The sequence below is a fragment of the Perognathus longimembris genome, chromosome 10, assembly GCF_023159225.1.
Source record: "Perognathus longimembris pacificus isolate PPM17 chromosome 10, ASM2315922v1, whole genome shotgun sequence".
Taxonomy (NCBI): domain Eukaryota; kingdom Metazoa; phylum Chordata; class Mammalia; order Rodentia; family Heteromyidae; genus Perognathus; species Perognathus longimembris.
In genome coordinates, this window is record NC_063170.1 from 69540412 (window position 1) to 69563822 (window position 23411).

The 23411-nt window shown below is 50.0% G+C and overlaps 2 protein-coding genes across 7 annotated transcripts in view; one reads left to right on the forward strand and one right to left on the reverse strand.

Moving 5' to 3' along the window:
• Window positions 1-664: 664 nt before the first annotated feature.
• Window positions 665-9469, reverse strand: Mbd4 (methyl-CpG binding domain 4, DNA glycosylase). Of its 3 annotated transcripts, XM_048356305.1 has the most exons (9): window positions 9412-9469; window positions 9255-9361; window positions 8581-8820; window positions 6890-7683; window positions 4553-4627; window positions 4345-4479; window positions 2778-2927; window positions 1936-2039; window positions 665-1053 (listed from the first exon to the last, which is right to left on the reverse strand). In XM_048356305.1, the coding sequence occupies exons 2-9, from the start codon at window positions 9305-9307 to the stop codon at window positions 976-978; spliced, it is 1629 nt and encodes a 542-aa protein (XP_048212262.1). In that variant the 5' UTR covers window positions 9308-9361; window positions 9412-9469; the 3' UTR covers window positions 665-975. The 3 variants fall into 3 exon arrangements, with proteins under 3 accessions (XP_048212262.1, XP_048212263.1, XP_048212261.1); XM_048356306.1 differs by lacking the exon at window positions 9412-9469 and having other exon boundaries at window positions 4553-4630; window positions 7028-7683; window positions 9255-9396; XM_048356304.1 differs by lacking the exon at window positions 9412-9469 and having other exon boundaries at window positions 9255-9396.
• A 197-nt stretch (window positions 9470-9666) lies between these two features.
• The window catches only part of Ift122 (intraflagellar transport 122), a 75423-nt gene continuing 61678 nt past the window's right edge, over window positions 9667-23411 (forward strand). For all 4 annotated transcript variants that reach the window (XM_048356303.1, XM_048356300.1, XM_048356302.1 and 1 more), the window contains exons 1-4: window positions 9667-9801; window positions 16765-16831; window positions 18389-18473; window positions 22550-22628. In XM_048356303.1, the coding sequence (XP_048212260.1) occupies window positions 9761-9801; window positions 16765-16831; window positions 18389-18473; window positions 22550-22628 (272 nt within the window). In that variant the 5' untranslated portion in view covers window positions 9667-9760. The remainder of the gene's footprint in view (window positions 9802-16764; window positions 16832-18388; window positions 18474-22549; window positions 22629-23411) is intronic.

A 23411-nucleotide genomic window follows, 5' to 3' on the forward strand; every position in this document is an offset into this window, starting at 1 on the left:
AGCATAACCAGCCACCCTTTTAGGCATAGGGATTCTAACTAGTCCAACTAGAACCAGTGCTGGGATTTGAACATGCACTTCCTAAGCAAGTGCTCCATCACGTGAGCCGCCCCCAATCAGCCTTGCTCAGTATTTTCTTACAGTGCCCACCACTGGTGGGCCTTTGATGCTGAATGTTCTAGAATGTATTTTGTTAAATGGAAATGAGAGTGGACATTTTGAGTGGGAGAAGGTATAATTTAATTTTCTAATAACGCCTTAAAATGGCAATTGCTAATACATGATTTAGGATCTTTTTGTTTAGTGATTTCTGCCTAGAATGGATTTACCAGTATTTGAACCATAACATTGCCAATCTACAATAAAATGCAAACTCTTTGAGTGGTTACCTAACAACTGCATATAGTAATAGCTTAAAAACAGAAAGTCTGACCTGTCTTCTAGCCGTAATACTGGTAGTTTATAAAAGCACCTCCATGTTCACATTTCATTACTGGAGAAGTCATATAGTTTTAAAATTATTATACAATAATAATTTATGAGAAGCAAATCTCGAGCTGGGCAATGGTAGCTCAGACCTTTAATGCTAGTTACTCAGGAGGCTGAGATCTGGAGGATTTGGGTTTGAGGCCAGCCCAGGCAGAAAAGTTCTCACTAGACTCCATCTCCAACATAGCCAGCAAAAAGCCCAACTGAAGACACGGCTCAAATGATAAGTGCCAGCCTAGCAAGTGCAAGGTCCTGAGTGCAAACTCTAGTATTGCCAAGAGAAAAATTTCTTTAAATCTCAAAGTATGTTCTAGAACCTTCAGCAATAAAGATCTAGCAGTGGCACCTACATTTATGAAAACACACACTGGGCTTTAGAATCTGTATGTCTGGAAAAAGGGCTCACTGGGTTGCCTGGAGCACTTAAAAACAACCACAACGCCGTGCAGAAAGTACAAGTTAAAAAAAACCCCAACTTCCAAGGGTTTAAGACAGACTTAATTTTCCATGATTTTCCCAAAGCCAGTCATGATATTTATTTAATTTGTGGTCTTCAGGGTGCACCTGCAAGAAACAGAACACATTAGAAGACAGAGACCTCATGTAAGTTAGTCATAAATGCATTTGAAAAATTGGCTTTTAAAAGTTTGGTGAGGAACAGGGCTTTAGAATATACACCGGTGACACCCAATACTCTTCAACCTAGTAGTGCTCAGCAGTGTTTAGCACTGTACTTTATGGGAAGGCAATCCTGTACAGTTTACAAAATACCCCTCCCCCCATTCAGGACTGACCCAGATCTGGAACAGGTGATGAAAACATGAGGTGAACGTTAACATTCCACTCTCGAGGCAAGCACTTTTTGCCACGAGGCCATATTCCCAGGCCTAACATTCCATTTTCTGTAGAAGGTTCTGGGCCCTGAGAGGTTCAACAAGCTGCTTAAGTCACAATGGATTGCTCTGGTAGAACAGGGGCAGGTGGGCCTGGGCATGCCCAGGAGGCCCTACTGGCCGAATGCTGAGGGCAGCCACATGCACCAGGCCACCTGCCAGTGCTCCCAGGGGCCGCTGGGCACACAACCACGGGACAGGAAGCTGGGGTGCTACCACGGTGAGAGATGCTAGGAGAAACTCCGCAAGCTCAACCGTGTCTGCTGTCCTCCCGTGGTGTCCTTTCGACAGGAGACTAAGCCCGCCGGGGCTTGGAGACCGGGGAAGACAGGAGCAGAGCCACAAGTGACAAAAGCTAGGGGTGGGTGCGAGGCCACATCAAGTTGTCTTTGTGAACCTGGGAGTGTATGTGGATCCTCTGCGCCACCTGCTGCTGCTGGGGCAGGGATGGCCACAGACCTGTGTTCAGTTAGGTGGTCTCAGCCCTAAGGGCAGATTTTCTTTGCCTCAGACCCACGTGCGGGATATGTTAGGGGCTGGAAGCAGGCCTCACCTGCTTCCACTCATTGACGCAGAAGATCCGGTAAGAGTCATTGCCGTACTTCCCAATGCCGTGGAGCTCAATGGGATACTTCCACTGCTTTGTTAGGTACTCATCTGAAGAACACAACATCCCGCAGGGGGCGGCTCAGCAGGGGGCGATGGAGGCAGGATGGGGAGAATGCCCTGTGAACACCCTGCTTGGGATGGCTCTTCCGGCCTCTCCCTGGCCCTTGTGTGCTAACCAGGCAGAGGCAAGGACTTCGACATTCTGCCCCAAACAGACCCGGGGCTGTGTCAATAGGAGGAGGAGGTTTGAAGGAGTAGACAGCTTTTGTTTTTTAAGACATTTTGATTTCCCTTAGGTAGCTGTTCAAAGGGGTTGCCATTACGTACACAGTTTAAAAATGCCGTCATCATGCAGGACATTGGTGCTCGCGCCTGTTAATACTCAGGAGACCCAGATCTGAGAACCTCGGTCAGAAGCCAGCCCCAGCACTTCCAATTAACCATCAAAAAGTTGGAAGTGGAGCTGTGGCTCAAGTAGTAGAGTGCTAGCCTTGATCAAAAAAGCTATGGGACTGTGGCCAGACCCTGAGTTCAAGCCCCAGTACCGGCACACAAAAAAAGCAACTATCTTTCTTGAGTTGAATGATTTCTATTAATGTAAAATTTTAATGTGTGGCTCAGATTCTTTAACTCATTTCCTGCATGGGGTGCCAAAAATGTGTCCTCTATTTCTCTCTATTGTAACTCTCATTAATACTAAAATTCGTACTAAAACTTAAAAAAAAAAAAGGTATGGGTCTCATTAAATAGGTACCATTTTCCCCCTTTGGGAACAGAGGACCATACCTGAGAACTTGATAATGGTTTTCGCACGGAGATCATAGAGACCGAGAGGCCGAAGGAGTTCTGACAGGTCTCTCCAGTCTGCAGCTCTTGCGACATCGGCTGAGGGGTACTTCTCTAGAAACTTCCAGAGCACAGGGATTGCCATTTTGCCTGGGAAGTGCAAACAGCCTGTGGTTACAACCTGTGGAGGCAAACAGCCTCCAGGAGGGCTGGTTTCCTGGTCAGGCAGTCTCTCTTCTAACATATTTTTTTGTTGTTGTTGGTTGTAGGGCTTGAACTCAGAGCCTGGGTGCTGTCTCTGAGCCTCTTTGTGCTCAAGGCTAGCACTCTATCACTTGAGCCACAGCCCCACTTCCATTTTTTTGAGTGGTTAATTGGAGATAAGTGTCTCCAGAGGACTTTTTTGCCTGGGCTGGCTTCGAACTATGATCCTCAGATCTCAGTCTCCTGAGTAGCTAGGATTACAGGTGTGAACCACCAGTGCCTGGCTTCATTTAGAACTTTTATTTGTTCAGTCACGGACAAAAAAAAACACTGCCTTGAGCCAGCCGTCACTTTCAGAGTCAAATACCAGCACTGTCAATCCTTCTGGTTAACAGGCACATTATACTAAAACTGGCCTTGGACGGAATTAGCTTGTAAATAATCAGGCCACTAGCAATTTAGAATGTGAGGTACAGAACTAGAAGCATGGCTCAAATAGTAGAGCACCAGCCATGAGTGAAGGAGAATACAAGTCCTGGAGTTCAAATCCCCGTACTGACCCCCACACAGTCCTCTCTCACAACACAAGGTATATTCAGTGAGAAAGAAATGTTCACGGGGACACAGAAATGTTCATTTTTTGCTGATTACCAAAACTTATCTGCAAGTAGAAAGGAAATGTCAATCTGCCCCCTAATGACCAAAAGGACTTGGATAGCATTTTGTCTTTACCGATTTGTTGTTTTTGTCCCAATCTTGAGGCTTGAAACCAAGGCCTAGGTGCTGTCCCTGAGCTGCTCTTGCTCAAGGCTAGCATTCTACCATTCGAGCCACAGTTCCATTTCCAGCTTTTTTTTTTTTTTTTTTTTTTTGTAGTTTATTGGAGATAGAGAGTCACAGACTTTCCTGCCTGGGCTGGCTTCAAACCTCAATCCTCAGATCTCAGCCTCCTGAGTAGCTGGGATTATAGGTGTGAGCTACTAGCAGCTGGCATGTGGTTTTTTTGTTTGTTTGTTTGTTTTTTGCCAGTTCTGGGGCTTGAACTCAGAGCACTGTCCCTGGCTTCTTTTTGCTCAAGGCTAGCACTCTACCACTTGAGCCACAGCGCCACTTCCAGCTTTTTCTGTGTATGTGGTACTGAGGAATTGAACCCAGGGCTTCATGCAAGTGAGGCAAGCACTCTACCATTAAGCCATGTTCCCAGTCCATTTAGTCTTTCTTATGGGTAAAGAGTTTGAGCGCAGAGAGGAGAGCCTTAGCCAATACCACAGACTCAAAATAGACCTTGAACCCAGGACTCTAAACAATTCAGTCTTTTTCTCCTTTCTAGTCTCTAAGACACAAGTGAAAAGAATCCACAAACCCGAGGTGCGGTTGAGAAATATAGTTGCAATGAGGAGCTTCCATGGGTCGTGGAAAAGCGTTTCTTGAACAAGATTAAAAGGTGACCGAGGAGGAGTCCATTTCTTAAAGGCTTTGCGTCGTGGGGGGCTAGGAGCTGAACAGAAACACACCATCAGAAACGTGTACCCCCAATACACATACACCAATGCTCTGAGTGGGGAACTTACCTTCTTTGTTATACTTGTTGGAAAAATACAGGCTTGTTTTCCTTTTTTCTATTTGTGCTTGTGGGATGGCATTGTCTGAAAAGGAAAAGTGGACACTGTTTATAGAATCTATGGTTATGGCACTTGGGAGTAAGATCTAGCACTTGGGAGACTGGGCAACATAGGAGGACAAGAGAGACAGAGGGAAGAAAAGGAAGAAAGGAAAGGGAGGACGGGAAGGAAGAGGAGAGAGATCTTGCATATGATCCCAGGTCGAAAAATGCGTGTATGTAAATACATGTACACATAGAGACTAGGAATGAAATAAGCCAAAGCAGTTAGTGAGTGCTAACTTTCGTGTTATAAACTTACCAAAATATCTGCACTGAACTCTTAACATACTTACCAATATAAGGTTTACAAAGAATCTGCAGCAAAACCTAAGCTCTGGACTGGAGTGCCCCCTGAATGGAGGTGAGCGGTGCTACCTGGCTCCTCGGTTTTCCGGTTGTCCTATTTAATGCTCGTTTCAGCCGCACACTCTGAATTTGAATGCCAGCTAATAATATCTTGCATTTACATAGTGTGAAGCCATTATTTTCACTTCTCATCTTAGTGTGTGTGTGTGTGTGTGTGTGTGTGTGTGTGTGTGTGTGTGTGTGTGTGTGTGTGTATTTGCCAATCCTGGGGCTTGAACTCAGGGCCTGAGCACTGTCCCTGAGTTTCTTTTTGCTCAAGACTAGCACTCTGCCACTTGAGCCACAGCACCCACTTCTAGCCTGTTCTGTTTATATGGTACTGAGGAATTGAAACCAGGGCTTCATGCATGCTAGGCAAGCGCTCTACCTCTAAGCCACATTCCCAGCCCCAATATTCATTTTTTTTTTGAGACAGGGTCTTGCATTGCAGCCTAGGCTGGCCTTGAATTCGTGATTCCCCTGCCTTTGTCCCCTAAATCCTGGCTTTACAGGTGTGATCCACCATGCCCGCCTTGACTTTACAATATTCTTAATGTGAAAAAGGGACTGGTGAGTTGTTACTTCCATTTTATAAAGGGAGAAACTAAGGCTTAGAAGTGAAACACTGTCCCCGAACGATGCTGGGCTGAGAATACACTGGAACAAGAACCTTGACAGCCAGTGCTATTTGCCACTCTGGTTTGCCTAAGTAAACCCAATAGAAAGTAAAGAAGAGGAAAACCGCCCTTAGGAGGTTCTTGGAAACATCTTCCATGGATTCCTGTTAATAATCACTCCCTGGCTTCCTTTTTGGCAAAGACAACAGGGGAGTCCTTCCTGTTTCACTGAACACCAAGATATAAGAAAGGTACTTCATCTGGCATCGAGAACTAGACTTTTGTAAGTACAGGATGAATATTTCCATCTTAGTCACCAAAGTATGCTCTAAATATTTAATTCCTCCATTATACTGGCAATAAATCTACATAAACCCCAATGCTTTCTTTAAGAAGCTCCAGTCTTTAAAGGAGAGACTTGAAGAATTCTTATGCATTTACTAGGGACATGTGGGCATTTCTTACTAAAGGCAGGTTCCAGGCACAGAGAGGACCTAAAGGTAGGGTAAGACAGAGCAGGGGTGAAGCCTAACCTCCTGTTTCCACCAATTTGTCCAGGTAACTTCCCCAAAGGGTTTTAAGTAAAATTACTATTCTTTATGAGAGTTATTCATTATATCATAATGGCATAATGAATGACTAATATAGAGCTGCTCAAAAGATCTCCTTTTTATCAATTATTCACAGAGGTATTATAAAGGCAAAATTGCTAAGCCTGGAACCTGTATTAAAAGCATATTACAAATAATACATGAACTACATGATTATACCTTTGAATTATTTAGAGCTCTTAGGCCTGCTGGAAAAGCATTATGTTATATAAATAGAAGGTCTAAATGACTGTGATGGGTTTGAAATTAAATTGGAAGTCACGCATCAGGAGTGAGTAACAGGAGGAGTGTGAAGACACACTGTTCTCGGTCAGTTCATGCAGAAGAAAGAATCTTCTCCAAATTTTTCACAAGGGAAGCCTTTCAATTCTCCATGGCACATTCACATTACTGTCTGGGGAAAGGCTGGGTGGGGGTGGGCTCCGAGGCCAGCCCCAGCTGTTGCTCCAGGGAGATGGTGGCAGGTGTGACTAGCTGGGCATCCCGGCAGTCACCAGCCGGCCCTCTCTGTGTCATGACCAGAGACAGAGTTTTAGGATCACCTGGGAGCACAAACCTGGCACCTAACGCTTGTCCTTCCGTATATCCATGTCATAACCACGTCCAGGCATGAAACATAAGACCTGGGAGTGTGAACTCCCACGCTCAACAGCATGCAAGTGTGCAGAATACCTGGGAGCATTTTCTCGGAAATCGGGCTGTTCTTGGCCTGTGAGCAGTTGAGCATTTCAGAGCCACATTTTAAAACGTCAGTATGCAAATGCTGCTTCCTGTCCCCATCGGCTGCTTCTGTTCTGATCTCCTCCCCCGTCCCATCGGCTGCTTCTGTGGTCGGACATGATTTGTTTGGGATGCCAGAAGTGATTTGTTCAACATGAAAGTCTGATCCTGAACTCAGAGAGGTCTCTTTGACAAGGCTCCTTTCTTCCCCGGTCACACGGAGGGGCTGGTCGCTTGCTCTGGTGTCAGGAAGGCAGGACGTTCTGTCAGGCTGGCTTTCTTGTGCAACAGGCTCATTTCTGGCACCTGTTTGATCAGATACAGATCCTTTTTTTCTCTTACTTTGAACAGAATCTGGAAGATGCTTCCTGCACCCTTTTTTGGTTTTCTTATCTGGAATTTCTTTCAAAACAGTCACCTTTCTTTTGGACTTCCTTACCTTCCTGAGCTTAACATCATGAACAACTTCATCTTCTTTCAAAAGTAAATGGGTGGGATTACAGGTTGACAGACCTCCACCATTTCTTTTCCTCCTGCTTCGTGTCCTGAGGTTCAGATTTGAAACGTCACTTTCCTTTTGCAGTTGGGAAGACAGAGCTGCCAGGCTGCAGTCTTTATGTTCTGACTTGATGATTCTTTCAGACAGTACAGTAAAATCAAAATCTTCTGGTTTAAGAGAAGTGTCTCCATTTTTATGAAGATAATTAGCAAGTGACCTTCTGGATCGGAACTTCTGTCCTTGTGGGCTGAAAAATGATGTTAAAGAAAAGGTGAGCCTTTAAAAAAGAATCCATCCACATTTCAAATTTCCAATTCATTATTTCCACATTTTTGCCACTGATGTTTGTCATTTGAAAGTTTAAAAAGTGATTATAAAGTATTAATCTATTGGTACTGGGGCTTGGACCTTGTTCTTGCTAGGCAGGCTGTCCATGTAGGCCACACCCCTGTCCTTTTTTGCTTTAGTTGTATTTGGAATAGGGTCTCATTCTTTGCCTCACACTGGCCTTGGACTTTGATCCTCCTACCTATGGCCCTCCTTTGCTGTATCTGGCATTAGAGATGTGCCTTGCACTCCTTACTTACTGCTGCAGATGAGGTCCTCTCTAAGACTTTCTAGGCTGGCCTTGAACCACAATCTTCCCAATCTCTGCCTCCTGAGTAACTATAAAGTGCCTTCTTGAATGGATTTCTCTGTGATAGAATAAAACTTACCCATAGAACCCAAGGGCAAGTGCACCATCAACCATTCACACTACCAAAAGTATCAAAATGTATGCAATTGTGCCTAAATCAACGGCTAGAACTAACCACTAACACTGATTAGTTGTTTTTGGTGATGGTATTAGGGGCTTGAACTCAGGGCCAAGGTGCTTTTGCATTCAAGGCTGGCACTCTACCACTTGAACAACTGCTCCACTGCCAGCTTTTTGGCAGTTAATTGGAGATAATCTTACAGACTTTCCTGTCTGGGAAGACTCTGAACTTGGATCATAATCTTAGACCCCTGAGTAGCTAGGATTTCAAGTATGAGCCACGGGCACCCAGCTCCACAGTGGTTATTAAGACAAAAATAAGTCAACATTTCTGCTATGGCCTTCCCACTACCTGTCTAGAAAATATTTACCACCCTGTATGCTTACCCGATAAAGTACACATCAAATCTTCCTGCTGTTTTCCCAGCCAACCTTTGCTTCACAACTCGTTCCCATCCACAGGGGACGGGCCTCTGGCCCGCTGTCACCGTGGGACCCCCGAAGCCAGTGGCGGCGGCGGCTTCTGCGGGACAGGCTTCTGGGGGGCCACCCTCAGGGCTTCTCCTTAGGGTCACCGGAATTTCAGCTCCACCCGCGTTTCCCAATTCCACAGCAGCTACCTCCTCACTGGAAAATCAAGACACAGCGGTGGACTCGTCCACAAGTTCTTCTCCTCGGCGTATTCAGTGCGGACCACAACAGTGTGGAAACCGCACGGAATACTCGGGTGAAGGTGGGGAGGGGGGTGGAGTTGGTATGGGCGATGGCGCCCTGAGCGTCTTCGGTAGGAAGGAGGCGCTATCGTTTAAAGCAGGCTCGGAGGGCTTAGCTTCTGAGAACAATCGGGAGGATCAGCGTGGTCGTCTTCCCAGGGCCCGCGGCCACCCCCCAACCCCCGGAGCCACCTCCGCCTCCTTCCCCGGCCCTCCTTCCTTCTCCCCTCCCCCTCCCCCGGTCCCGGGGAGCGCCTCCACGGGGCTGCCCCTCCCCCGCCCCCTCTCCACAGCGGGGAAACTGAGGCCCGGCGGCCGGGCGGGGGCGGGGCGGAGAAGAGAACCTGCCTGAGATCGCCGAGGCCGTCCCCACACGAGACCCCCGGGCTGGGACTCGCCATCCCAGCCGTGCCCGCTGAGGGGCGTCCGGCTGCCGCACGGGGCCGGGAGGCGCCCCGCCCCGCCCCGCGGACGGCCGAGTTACCGCGGTGGAAAGCGGCTCACAGCGCCGACCGGGAGCCCGAGCAAGGCACGAAAAGCCCCGCGGAACCCACCGCGCTTCCCCTCCGAAAGCCGCTGTTTACCTGGCTCCGCCAATCAGATCCTTCCTTGCGAAGTTGCACCGCCCACCCACCCTCCTCGACCAATCGCGGCCTTCTGGGCTCCTGTTCCTCCAGCGCTCCCGGCCCCTTTGCGCGCCCTCTCTTTAAGACATGCGCACTCGGAGCTACACGCGCGCGTAGCTTTCTGCGCATGTGCGTTGCCAGGGGTAGCGCAAGTAGCCGAAGTGGCTGGCGCGGTGGGGCCTGTGGCCGAGGCCGGGAGGAGGCGCCCCAGGCGTGAGGGACGCTGCGATGAGGACCGTGGTGACGTGGAAAGACAAGAGCGATCAATGGTGAGGAGTGGGACAGGCGGGGACAAGAGGGAGGCCGAGCCCGGGATGGCGGGAGCGTCGGCCTACGTGACTGCCGTGGTTGCCGGGACAACCAGGGCAACAGGCCTGGAGCCTGGGGCCTGGGGCCTGGGGCCTGGGGCCTGGGGCCTGGGGCCTGACCCCGGACCCGGGCCTGGAGGCTGCCGGGAGAGGCTCTATCGGGGGGTGCCGCCGCAGAGGCTTGAATTGGGGGCACAGGGTCGGGTGGGACGGTCGTGCCCTGTTGGGGAGGCGGGCTGTGCATGATCACCATAGTTTCCCTTCTCCCATCCTCACCCCCCTGCCCGTCCCCGGCAGAGTTTCTCAGTCTTACAACTTCGGCTTCATCCGTTTTCGCTTGAATATGATTTAAGCTTGACATAGCAACGTGATGACTGTAAGGTCACTTGGCGGATGAAAAAAAAAGTCAGTGTAGTTTGCTGCAAGTGCAAGGTGAGCAAAACATCACGCACGGAGAAACAAACGTTAACTACAAGGTTGCAGGTGGATACTGTTGCTAGGCCACCTTTCCAACCCAAGTCCAGCCGTGACCCAAGCTGGATAGTGCCAGGTAAGGGCAGCCTAAAGATGAGCATCAGGTCAAGACGGTCTCCTAACTGGAAAGTTTGAGAATGGAAAGCACTTATGTTTTAATAATTCAGTGTTACTTATTGCCCCATTCTATTTTCTTACATTGTCGTGTGTGTGTGTGTGTGTGTGTGTGTGTGTGCATGCTATTCCTAGGGCTTGGACACAGCCTTTGGGTGCTGACCCCTAGATTTTTTGCTCAAGGCTGGCACTCTACCACTTGAGCCTCAGATCCACTTCTGGCTTTTTTGCTGGTTAATCAGAGATAGGAGTCTCATGGGCTTTCCTGCCTCAGCCAGCTTTGAACTTCCATCCTCAGATCTCAGCCTCCTAAGTAGCTAGGATCACAGGCGTGGGCCACTGGCAACCAGCTCCTATTCCATTTTTATCACTAAGATTCAACGTGGAGCAGTACATCTTGGAAACTACTGACTTATTCCATAGTCCTCCTCAGCCTGCCTTTTATATCTTTCTGGATGATTATTTATATAGATGTGTATGCATATACATGTGTATTTCGGCAGTGCTGGAGTTTGAACTCAGAGTCTCCAGTTTGCTAGGCAGGTGCTCTTATCACTTGAGAAACATTCCAGTCCTTGCAGTCACTCATTTGTAGAATGGAGTCTGTCCTCTGTCCATGTTCGTCATCCTTGGACACCCCACCCCTCATATTGTTTGTGTATCCAGTGTCACTGGATGGACAGACACATGCCTTTGTGTCCAGCTATTGACTAACATGAGGTCTCGCAGCCTTAGCCTGGGCTGGCCGTAGGTAGTACTGCTCCCAATCTTTACCTCTTGGGGTACCTGGGTGAAGTGTCACCCAGATGATGGAGCCTAGTGATGGAGCCTAGTGATGGAGCCTGCAGGGCCAGCCTAGGTGATCTTCTTAGCATCCCGGAACAGCTTTGTTGACTCTGGGACAGAGTAATTGCCATCCACTCTGAGGCCTTTCTCTGTGCAGCATACTTTTCCCGATTTCACATTGGAATCTTTTTATTTATTTTTTTTTTTGCCAGTCCTGGGCCTTGGACTCAGGGCCTGAGCACTGTCCCTGGCTTCTTCCCGCTCAAGGCTAGCATTCTGCCACCTGAGCCACAGCGCCACCTCTGGCCGTTTTCCATATATGTGGTACTGGGGAATCGAACCCTGGGCTTCATGTATATGAGGCAAGCACTCTTGCCACTAGGCCATATTCCCAGCCCCTCACATTGAAATCTTAAACATCCCTCATGACTTCCTTTGGAGATGGTTGCTCTCTCTCTCGTGTACTCTGTGCTAGTAAGAGCTAATACATACTATGTGCCACATGCTGGCCAAGAACTCCTGTCCTCTGCCTCATTACCTCCTCACAGCAGCCCCTGAGGTAGGTGCTAGAACTACCTGTTTTACAGATGAGGACACTAAAGCACAAGAGAGCTTACTTTGCTTTGCCAAGGTCACAGTAACTGACCAATGGAGCCATCTTTCAAGCTCAGAGTTCCTCACTCCAGAGCCCCTATATTAATTTCTTTCATATTATAAAGATGGCCAATGTAACTGGCCTTGTAGGAATCAGGCAAGGAACAGAAATGGGAGGCATTTAGTTGCTTTTTTTTTTCCAGTCCTTGGACTTGAACTCAGGGCCTGAGCACTGTCCCTGGCTTCCTTTTTTTTTTTTTCCTTTCAAGACCAGCACTCTACCACTTGAGCCACGGCACCACTTCTGGCTTTTTCTATATAGGTGGTGCTGAGGAATTGAACCCAGGGCTTCAGGTATGCGAAGCAAACACTCTACCGCTAGGCCATATTCCCAGTCCATTTAGTTGCTTTTTTGCCAGTCCAGGGGCTTGGACTCAGGGCCTGAGCACTGTCCCTGGCTTCTTTTTGCTCAAGGCTAGCACTCTGCCACTTGAACCACAGCGCCACTTCTGGCCATTTTCTGTATATGTGGTGCTGGGGAATTGAACCCAGGGCTTCATGTATATAAGGCAAGCACTCTTGCCACTAGGCCATATTCCCAGCCCACCATTTAGTTGCTTTTTTAAAAAAGCAGTATTAGGATTTGAGTTAGAGGATTTTTGTTGGCTAAGCAAACACTCTACCACGGTCCTCTTTTTCCTTGGTTATTTATTATTTTTTGGCCAGTCCTGGGACTTGAACTCAGGGCCTGAGCACTGTCCCTGGCTTCCTTTTGCTCAAGGCTAGCACTCTGCCACTTGAGCCACAGCGCCACTTCTGTCCATTTTCTATATATGTGGTGCTGAGGAATCGAACCCAGGGCTTCATGTATATGAGACAAGCACTCTACCACTAGGCCATATTCCCAGCCCTCCTTGGTTATTTTTAAGATAGGGTCTTACTTCCTGCCTAGGTCCTGGGATTATGACCCACCTACTTTAGGTTTCCTTTAGTTGTTGGGATGATAGGTGCATGCAACTTCTCTCTGTTAAGGCAGAGTCTCATGGAGTTTTCTTTTCGGGTTGGCCTTGAACTTCCTTCTTCCATTTTTAGCCTCCTAAGTAGTTAGGATTACAGGCATGAGCCACTGGTATCCAGCTGTAGTTGTATTTTGAACTACTGTTTTCGCTAGAAATATTCTTTTAATTTAGCAGTGGTACTGCAGATTGAACTCAGGGCCTTATACTTGCTAGGCAGGTGCTGTACCACTTGAGGCATTTCCCCAGTCATTTTGCTTTTAGTGTGTTTTCATATGGGGTAGCATTGCTTTCATTGTAGCTGGTGTGTGTGTGTGTGTGTTGATACTGGGGCTTGAAATCAAAGCCTTGCACTTTTGCTCAGTTTGCTTGCTTATAGCTGATGCTCTTATCACTTGAACCAAGCTTCCAGTCTGGTATTTTGCTGGTTAATTGGAGATGAGGTGTCAAGAACTCTCCTGCCTGGACTGGCTTTGAGCCACAGTCCTTTGGTCTCTGCCTCCTGAGTAGGATGACAGGCCACAGGTGCCCAGCTCATTGTAACTTTTGATAGAGATTGAGGAAAAAGCAAAATTCTGAATTTTCACAGTTCTCCTCATAGCATAGGCTGATGGTAACTGGCAGTTGAGCACTTGTCTTTCTATGTCGGGGGAGGAGTGGCGGGCGGCAAGGCGCAGAGCTCTGCTCTGTGCGGAGGGGCGTCTGTGCTCCGCTCCTGCCAACAGCAATTTGGCCTGGTGTGCTCAGATCCTCCTGTTTTTATCAAAATCTAGGAGTCTGAGTTCTTAATGTGAAATGTCCTAGTTTTAAAATGTTGGCACTTAGAGGGAAGAAAAAGACCTAGTAACACGCCACGTGGGCCCGACAAAACATGAGTTGGCCAAATGCAGGCTGATTTGCTCTGCTCTCAAGCCCTGGTACAGGATTTCGCTCACTCGTCCCGTCTGTGGTATTCGAGTCTGTCACATGTAGGAGTTATTTTTTAACCTGTTTATCCCAGAAGTCTATAAACCTTAAAAAACAAAAAAGCAGTGGCTCTGTCATCTTTATTTTCTGACGGTGCTGCGCCCGGCGGGGTCCCTGGTGGGGGTTGGTGTTTGCTGGGTAGACGCCATCCCCGAGTGAGGGAATGGAGGTTGGTTATCCGGGGCGGGGCCTGTTACAGGTTTGGACGGGTCTGGAATAGGAGGCGTGGCAGTTCTGTAGACCTGCAGATGACAGCCCCGTCGCCCGCTGATGGCCCAGAGCAGAACAAACACAGGCGAGAGCGATGGGAAATAGAGGGCAGAGCTCAGAGCTCCTGATGTCCCTGTGACTGGCCAGCCCTCCACAGCCCCTGCCCTGCGGCTTCTGGAATGACCTTGGCATCAAGGCAGGACTTCCTGGGCCCCTGCTCTGATCTGTCTCCTGCCTCTCATAAACCTGCAAGGGGCGGCTCTGCTTGGTGGTCCTCCTGCTGTCTTCCCTGCAGCCCGCTGACATGGAGATTTATGCTCCAGAGTTCAGCCAAGGACTCCATTTTCCCACGAAGATCTTTCCCACGTGCTGTCTTGCTTTCTCCTCAGAGGCACTGCTGCCATCCCTCCCAGCCACGAGGCCTTGCAGGGCCTTCCTGCAGCCCGGCTGCCACCCTCCCACCCCACCCCACGAGATTGAATGAAGTGATATACTTTGCCCAAGATTCCACATAGCTGGGTGTGGTGACACCTGCCAGTAATCCCAGCTGTTTGGGAGACAGGAGTTGGAGGATCTTGAGATCAGCCGAGATTCCAAAAAAATAACGATTGGGGATGAAGCTCAGTGGTAGAGGGCTTGCCCATGTGAACAAGGCCCTGGTTCCCTCCTTCGTGCCACACACACACGCACGCACACACACGCACGCACGCACACACGTGCACACACTGCAAGTGGGTTGGCTGTGTGTAGGTTGAGTAGGATTTAGAGAGACTCCTGCAATGACTGGGTGGAGGGCTGGCAGAGGGCAGTCGGTGGGATTTAGCCTCCCTCTCTCTGCAGTGGAATCCAGGGACATACGTTTGGACCGTTTGTCATCTTCAGAGGCCGCATGGCCACACAGCGGGGCTTTTGTCCTGGTGGGGGCGACAGACGACACAAAGTCTAGAGTCCTTCCCAATTCTCAGTTTCCCCGATTCCATGGTGTAAGTGAAATCTTGTCTGGCGTTCAGTTGCGTTCAGTGCCAGGCACTGTAGGTCCCCGGATGTATAATGTAAAACCTGGCCATTTCCCTTGAGTTGTACAAGGGCACGATTAAAAAGACAGTGCCTGGAAGCGGTGAAAATGTGAGGGGCTGTGCAGCTGAGAGCGAACCCGAACTGTGCAGTTTATCTTACGGTTGGGCGCGAGTTAGATGTGCACTATGTGTTATATGTGATATATGTTTAACAATGATACTTTGGAGAGGAAAGTTTCAAAAAGGTCAGAGAAAGTGAACGCTGACATCAGAGAGGAAGGCACTTCTGGCTTAGCCCAATGAGAGGGCCCGCATGACCCGCTAACCCAACCTGAAATAACACCGCAGAAGCAGCGGCCTCAGGTGTGTGAGGCAGAAAGCCACATCTCCAGGGTTATTGGGGAGAGACGCAGCCCCCCCTCGGAGCCCCTGCCCCATCTCAGCAGCGCACGGGCATTGGTGCTCTGCAGAAGGCTGGCAGGTGCCCCCCACAAGGTGCGAGGGAGCCCATCTATCCTTGTTAGGCGGATGAAGAGAAAATTCAGATAGGAGGCCTCAGTTCCCCCAACCCACCCCATTCTTGTCTCTTCCACTGCTTCTCAGAGTGTGAAATGTGTTGAGATTCCTGGACTCAGAGAAAGAAAGTGCTGGAAGCCTAGGTCTGTGATCATGGAGCAGGGGGGAAGGAAGCTGGAGGACCAGGGCCCCACCGTTGCTTTTGTCCTGTGTGCCTGGCTGCAAAGTGGGCAGCTGCCCATGCCCAGCCCCCCTCAGCGCGCTGGGGGCCGCGGGCAACCCGCCCCTCTCGCTCCCTCATCCTCGACAGTGGGCTGACGATGCCCGCGCCCTCCATTCATGACCTGCTTGTTCCAGGGAGCTTCTGTCCGTGGTGGAGTCAGAGGTGGGGGTGGGGAAGGTAAGTCTCCCTCGGACTGCACAGCGACCACAGTTGATATAGCGTACTTCCAACGCGGCTCAATGAATAGACTGGTAGCATTCTCACGACGCAAAATGATCAAGTTGTTGAGGAGATGGTTATGTTAACTTGCTTCGTATAATCCTATTCATAGATCAAAACATCACATTGTACCCCATAGATACACATATTATTTGTCAAACACTCCTTTCCGCTGTGTTTCACCCAATTGAAGAGGTTCTTGATCATAAAGTATCAATGAGAGCAGAAACAAATTGCTGTCAATGAAATCAGCATGTCACCAAGTGCAAGATACGTCCCAAACTCAGAGATACTGACGTGCGAAGAAATGGAGGCACAGAATTCTTGGTGACTGCGTCCTCTTTGCACCGCCCCTCTGGTGGGAACTTCCTGGAGGACAGGAAGGGACTCGGCTCTGCGCACCTTGCACCTGTTAATAATGCCTGGCAACGCAGGCACTGCTCCCATCGCTGCGTGGCTCTCCTTACCCTCACGCCTGCCCCCAGGCTGTGTAGCCCTTAGGTATCAGACAAAGAGTTAAGTGCCCTAGAGGTTGCGCCTTTGAAGCATTCCTGGCGTCTGGCTTGCCCGGGAGGAAACCGGGCTGCAGAGCCGACCAAGCCCTTGGTGACTGAACAGCTGCCAAGGGGTGGTGGTTGCACGGAATTTGCAAACACATGCAATTCATTGCTGTTCTTTTTCTCCTCATTCACGCAGTGTTGATAGTGGAAACAAAAGTTGGCTTTCCTGGCTATTAGCAGACTTCATCATTTTGGTTCCTAATTGTCTTTTTGTCTCGTCTTCTGTTTAGTATCTATGACCTCACGTTTAAGCCTGATGGAACTCAACTGATTGTGGCTGCAGGAAGCAGATTACTGGTAGGATTTTGTCTGAATTTCCTTTTTAAGTGCTCTTGTTCCCTCCTCCCTCTTGTAAGTACTCTGAAATCTGACCCTTTTTCTTGAGATAAAAAAGGCCAGGGAGGAAAAACCACTCATTACTTTTTAATGGGGAAGGAAATGGGTTATTTAAAACAGGTAAGCAAACTGTCTATCAGCTAGGAACTTGTGAACAATGCCTCCTTTGGAGTCATTCATCTTTCTCTTTTTGCTCGAGACACCATGAAGTAGTTGAAGACAATGAATCAAAATGCCTTTGAAACTAGGTGGGTGTTAGTTCCTACTTAGTACTGAAAGATCTAAGCAGCAGGATTGAGGGGGGCGCCTCCTTGAGAAGCCAGCTACCCTGACCTAAACTTTCAGGCCCTGGCCCACCTTGGCTCCATATGCATGCCGTGCTGTCGTTAGTATTTGCAGAGGTTATCAGCTCGCCCTGGAGCCTGTCTCAGTGGAGAAAAGTAACCTCTAGAGAGAATTCCGTTCGACCTAAAAACCTGTGTGATCTTCCTTCCTCCCAGCCCCTGTCAAGTCCACTTCCTCTTCATGGTTGTCTCTAGATAGGCAGACTGACTGATGTCTGTTTTCCGCACGGTAACTGCAGTGTTAAACCGTGGTTAAGTTGTTCCGCAGACTTACTCTCTCCAGGGTAAATAGTCCAATCCTTTCAGCTTTCCTCATAGATTTTCTTCTGACTGTGTGGGAGTTTTGCCCTGACTCCTCAGATGGTATGTTTTCTACATTTCCATTTATTTATCCATGTTACAGAACCATAAAATATCCTAAATCCGTATTACAGCTGGGTTTTGTAACACTTCTTCCTACTTGCAAACCGAGCAGAGTCTGTGGCTTCCTCCGTCTCAGCAGCAGACAGAAACCATCTCCATGATGTGGGGTTTTGGGGTGGCGCTGGCCCTCTGTGCGTGCCGGCTTTGTGGAGGTGGGCCTGGCTTGATTGGCAGAACGAGTGGAGGTTGGAGGGAATATGCAGGCCAGCGCGTCCGGACCTGATGTCAGAGGTCTTCCGCTTCTTGCCTAGTGTTCCGTCTAGTCCTTCTGGTTTTGCACTAGTCTTTCTCGGATACAAATTTAGGACCTTGACAACTGTTTTCTTACAAAAATGAAAATAATGGTAGCAATCCTACAGGAATCTGAATACTTGCTGTCACCTAGGTAATCTACACGTTTCTCTCCCCCTCCCCTCCAACCCTTCATACTGCCCCCCGCCCCCCTCGTGTTTCTCGGGCTTGCTCTCAGGGTCTTGAGCTTGCTAGGCAATGCTCTGTCTGTGAACTACACATCCAGGCCTTTGCTGAGCTGGACAGGATCTTGCTTCTCGTCCAGCCGCACCCCAGACCATGACCTGGCCACTTGAGGTTTCTGGTTGTGGCGCCCAGCTTCTTCCTTGAGATGGAGTCTTGCGGCCTTTCTGCTTAGGCTTGCCTGGAACTGCGATCCTCTCAACCCCAGCCTTCCACGGAGGGAGAATTGCAGGTGTGAGCCACCAGCCACCAGCTCACTTCGGTCTCTTTTTGACAGGTTTATGACGCCTCTGATGGCACCTTGCTTCAGCCCCTCAGGGGCCACAAAGACACCGTATACTGTGTGGAATACGCAAAAGATGGTAAGAGGTGGCTGTGGAGTCCGTGTCTGTCCTGACCTCGCTTTGCGTGTAGGCACGCCCTCGGGGGGGTGGGGGTGGCAGGTGAGTACAGACCATGGGGCCTGGAACGGCAAGATTGGGGGGGGGGGCGCTGCTGCAGGCTCGGGGAGCAGGGAAATGAGGGGAGACAGGTGCCAGGTCATGCTGGCCACTGTGAGGACTCCAGCTTTGCCTCTCGTTAGATGATGAACTGTGGATGGGCTCTAAGCAGAGGAGGGAGGCCATGGCGCTTACGTTTTACGTGTGTATTGGAAACAGCCTTTGAGAGGTGAGGCTGGGGCAGGAGGACGAGCCAGGAGCTTCTCCCAGGGGAGCAAGGAGCGTGGGGGCCTCGGAGGGGGACGGGGTCTGGATTCTGGAGTGAGGGTAGAGCCAGGGGGATCTCACGAGAGGCTAGACTTGAGGTGTGGAGAAAGAGGAGGCGCGGTGACTCCCAGCTTTTGACCCAAGCCACTGAATGGATGGAGCTGGGCCCTGCATGGCCGGGCCGGGCCTCAGGCGGAGGGGCTCACAGTGCAAGGCCCAGAACTCAGCTGTGGCCGTGAGCTCGCGTCCTCTTTTCCTGCTTCTCTGAGCTGCACAGGCCGGGACTTTTGGGAAGAAGTGGATGTCGCCAGAGTGGGGAAGGCCAGAGGGCAAGGGAACCCAGGCTCTGTGCGAAGGGGCCATGAGATGCATCAGCCTAGGAATGCCGGCTGAGCCGTGAGCAAGGCGGGACCGTGCCGAGGGGGTGGGCAGGGAGAGGGGCTGGGGTCGTGGGGACGGGCAGGGGGAGGTGGGATGGTCCAGCAAGTTGGGGGGATGGGTTGCTGCGGTGAGGATTAGTATACCAGCTGGATTGGGACGAAGGGAGGTGGTGGTTAGAGGATGGATTGAGACCAGGAGCTAAAAATAAGTGCTACCCCACAGCCCAAGAAGCTCCTGGGCCCGGCCGCCCGGCACAGAGCTGTGCGTTCAGCTGGGCCTGGTCGCTGCACCTGTTTCCTGCGTCTAGCAGTTAGGAGGCTGGAGACAGCATTCAGTGGCCGAGGCCCAGAGTCACAGACTAGAGTGGCAGCATTGGAAGGAAACTTGGAGCGCTCGGGCGCGGTCTGGCAGGCAGGCAGGCCTCCTGGAGAAGCAGCGGAAAGCCGAGGACCGTCTCTAGAAAGATGCACAGACTGCGTGCAGACAGACGCAGGGCCAACTGACTTCCCGCTTCCCTTAGGAGATGAGGGAAAGAGTGCCCGGCTAGGGCGTGCGGCAAGTTCACGCACGCCCACACATACTTCTTTCTCCTCTGTTCTTTTGAAATTTGCTCTTCTTGGGGCTGGGAATATAGCCTAGTGGTAAGAGTGTTTGCCTCATATACATGAAGCCCTGGGTTCGATTCCCCAGCACCACATAGATAGAAAAGGCCAGAGATGGCGCTGTGGAGAAGCCAGGGACAGTGTTCAGGCCCTGAGTCCAAGTCCCAGGACTGGCCAAAAAAAAGAGAAATTTGCTCTTCTTTATCTTGTGACTTTTCCCCCCTGTGGTACTGGGTTTGAATTCAGGGTTTCATGCTTACTAGTCAGGAGCTCACTCACTGAGCCACACTCCTAGCTAGCTGTGGCTGTTTGTGTGTGTGCGCGTGCTTGAACTCGGGGCCTTTGCGTTCTTGCTTGTCTTTTTCGCTCAAGGCTGGCACTCCACCACTCGAGCCGCACCTCCACCTGTAGAGACAGTAGGACTTTCTTGCTCCGCAGTCAGCGTGGCGGTTGTGTTTTTCTGTGTGCTCTTTGCGCTGTGGCACCGTTATGCACTGGAGGAGGTGGGTGTGAGCCGGCGTCTCCCAGCACCGGGGCCTCGCGTCCTCTCGGCTATCAGCCGGCAAGCCTCTGGCGCAGCCTTTCCTCCTCCCCCAGAAAAGAGAAAGTCCTGGCGCAACGCGAGGCGCAGCGACGGAGCGCGGGCTGCAGGGCCCGTGACCACAGAGCCCTAGATCTTTCTAGTACATCATCCTGCCTTGTAGTGATGCTTATCTTAGGCGTGAGATGGCCTTCCACCCTCTGAACTAGTCTTGCCTCGTTTACACCTAGACATTGAAATGCACTGAATTAATTACTCTGTCTGCTCCTTTCTGATTTCTCCCATAAGTTTAATTAGTAATTAATGAGCAACCATGGTACAAAAGTGCCTAAGACATCATTTCTTTATTCAAGGAAAGCAATATGAAGCAACAGTAGTAATTTTGAGCATAATTTTATACCAGGCAGTGTTCTCAGCACTGTGTGTGTGTGTGTGTGTGTGTGTGTGTGTGTGTGTGTGTGTGTGTATACTCAGTCTTCCCATGAACTGTCAGGCAAATACATTTTTTGCAATCTATTCAAGCATGTTTATTGAGCACCAGCCATGCATGGGAATTGGCTTCGAACATGACTGTACACCACTTATAGCCTCTAACGGATATACTATACACAGCTATAAAACTATTTGCTTTCTTCCCTCAGACACACTGTAGCCAGGCTGGCCTTGAACTTGGATCCTCGGCCTCGGCCTCCTGAGGGCTGGGATTGCATCTCCGTTTTTTTAGCTGAGGAAACAAGAGCAGGGAGGTAGTTGGCAGCCCGTGTCCGGGCACACACACCGGGTGGCATCACTCAGCCCGCAGCTGCTGGCTGCTGTCACCTGCTGCCACTGGGCGGGGAGGCCGGCAGCAGCGCCCTCTGCTGGTGGTGGGGGCAGTGAGGTCTGCTGGAGATAGCGCCGTGGTTGACCACCCCAGATACGAGGCGTTCTCCCCACTGTGCAAGTGTGTGCTCACCCCGTAACCCACCAGCACCGGAGGGGCATTTGTGGTCCTAATATTCCCCCCCCCGCCCCATGGCCATGTGAAGTAGAACAAAAATGCCCCTCTGGCCTGTCTCTGTGCTTCAAGCCTTTCTCTCCTTCAAAGCGTGGCCATTGCTTTGGGGTAAAGGGCAAGGTTCCGCTGTGGCCCTGAAGACCCTAGAGGTCCTTCCTCCTGCCCTCAGTGCCTGCTGGCTGCCTCCCAGCCCCCCCCTTCCTGCCTCAGGGCCTTTGCATATCCGTCTTACCCATGGGGATGTGTCTTTCTCATTTCTCTGTACTTGGCTCAGCTCTGCTCATACTTTGAGCCTCCCAGGAGATGATGAGCAGTCAGACGAGAGGAGGGGGCTCGCGGTTCCCCCGGGCAGCACGGTGACCACAGGCAGGAGGAATGTGTATTTCGCAATTGCTGAAAGAGCCCGTTGGAAATACGCTCCCAACAAAACGGGGAAGGTCTGAAGCGAGGGGTATGATAGGTTAGTTAGCTGGATGTAATCATTTGTCAGTGTGCATGTATCTCAAAGCCTCACGTGTGCTTCGTAAAATCATGCCATTATTTGTCAGGTAACCTCTTCTTACCGCATTGTGTTTGTGCTGCGGTGAGGTAGTGTTTGCTACATCTACTAGTGTCAGTAGGTGTGGAGGATGTATGATAATGGCTGCTCAGTCCTTAGTCTGGACCACGACGCACGCACCAAGTCGTCTCCAGTACATCTGTGTGTACTCAGTGCCAGACGCAGCAGGCTCGGAACTCGAACCTCCTGACTCCCGGCTGCCTGAGAGCCGCACTGCGAGCAGTCACAGAGGGGCTGGACTGGCAGGGGCTCAGCAGGGCAGCGGGAGCAAAGCCCGGGGTTCCGTTCCTTCCCCTGTACATACACACACACACGCACACACACGCACACACGCACACACACGCACACACACTCACATAGAGAAGGTGACACTTACTAGCTTCCATTAGAACACAGTGTCCCATGCCTCTGTTTCTTCTACCCAGGAACCCAAGGCAGGAGGTCCTACTGAGGTCGGAGGGTCACAAGTTCGAGGCCAGGCCTGGCCACATAGTAAAACTATGTGCAAACAGCAGCAACATCACTAACAACAAAAACCTAGTTTTCTAAGAAATACTCTGGAAATGCTGGCTTAAAAGGGACAGTGCTCAGGCCCTGAGTCCCCAGGACTGGCAAAAAATAATAATAATTGTGATAATTTTCTTAACACAGGCAAACGCTTTGCTTCTGGATCAGCTGACAAAAGTGTTATTATCTGGACATCAAAACTGGAAGGCATCCTGAAGTACACGTAAGTGACCCTCTCGGAATAGTTCACTTCCTGTTTGTTTGTGTTTTTTTTAAAAATGATTATTTATTCTTTTTTTGTTTTGTTTTGTTTTTTGCCAGTCCTGGGGCTTGAACTCTGGGTCTGAGTACTGTCCCTGGCTTCTTTTTTTCTGCCATTGAGCCACAGCGCCACTTCTGGCCATTTTCATTGGATTGCAGGGGTTTTGGCATGGTATTTCTTTTTCTTTTTTTTTTTTTTTTTTTTTGCCAGTCGTGGGCCTTGGACTCAGGGCCTGAGCACTGTCCCTGGCTTCTTTTTGCTCAAGGCTAGCACTCTGCCACTTGAGCCACAGCGCCACTTCTGGCCGTTTTCTGTATATGTGGTGCTGGGGAATTGAACCCAGGGCCTCATGTATACAAGGCAAGCACTCTACCGCTAGGCCATATTCCCAGCCTGGCCATTTTCTATACATGTGGTGCTGAGGAATCAAACCCAGGGCTTCATATATCTGAGGCAAACACTCTACCCACTAGGCCATATTCCCAGCCCTTTGTTTGTGTTTTGATGTATCTTTTTTGCCAGTCCTGGGCCTTGTACTCAGGGCTTGAGCACTGTCCCTGGCTTTTTTTTTTTTTTTTAAACTCATGGCTAACACTCTGTCACTTGAGCCACAGCGCCACTTCTGGCCATTTTCTATATATGTGGTGCTGGGGAATCGAACCCAGGGCTTCATGTCTATGAGGCAAGCACTCTTGCCACTAGGCCATATCCCCAGCCCTTGTTTGTGTTTTGAGACAGAATCTC

Excerpts from the sequence above, each read along its gene's own strand:
- Mbd4 (XM_048356305.1), bottom strand. The coding sequence starts at position 9,307 with ATGGCGAGTCCCAGCCCGGGGGTCTCGTGTGGGGACGGCCTCGGCGAT. Across the intron at positions 8,821-9,254 it reads GACGGCCTCGGCGATCTCAG|TGAGGAGGTAGCTGCTGTGG; the intron begins GCAGGTTCTCTT and ends TTGATTTTCCAG. Across the intron at positions 7,684-8,580 it reads TTTGATGTGTACTTTATCGG|CCCACAAGGACAGAAGTTCC; the intron begins GTAAGCATACAG and ends ATCATTTTTCAG.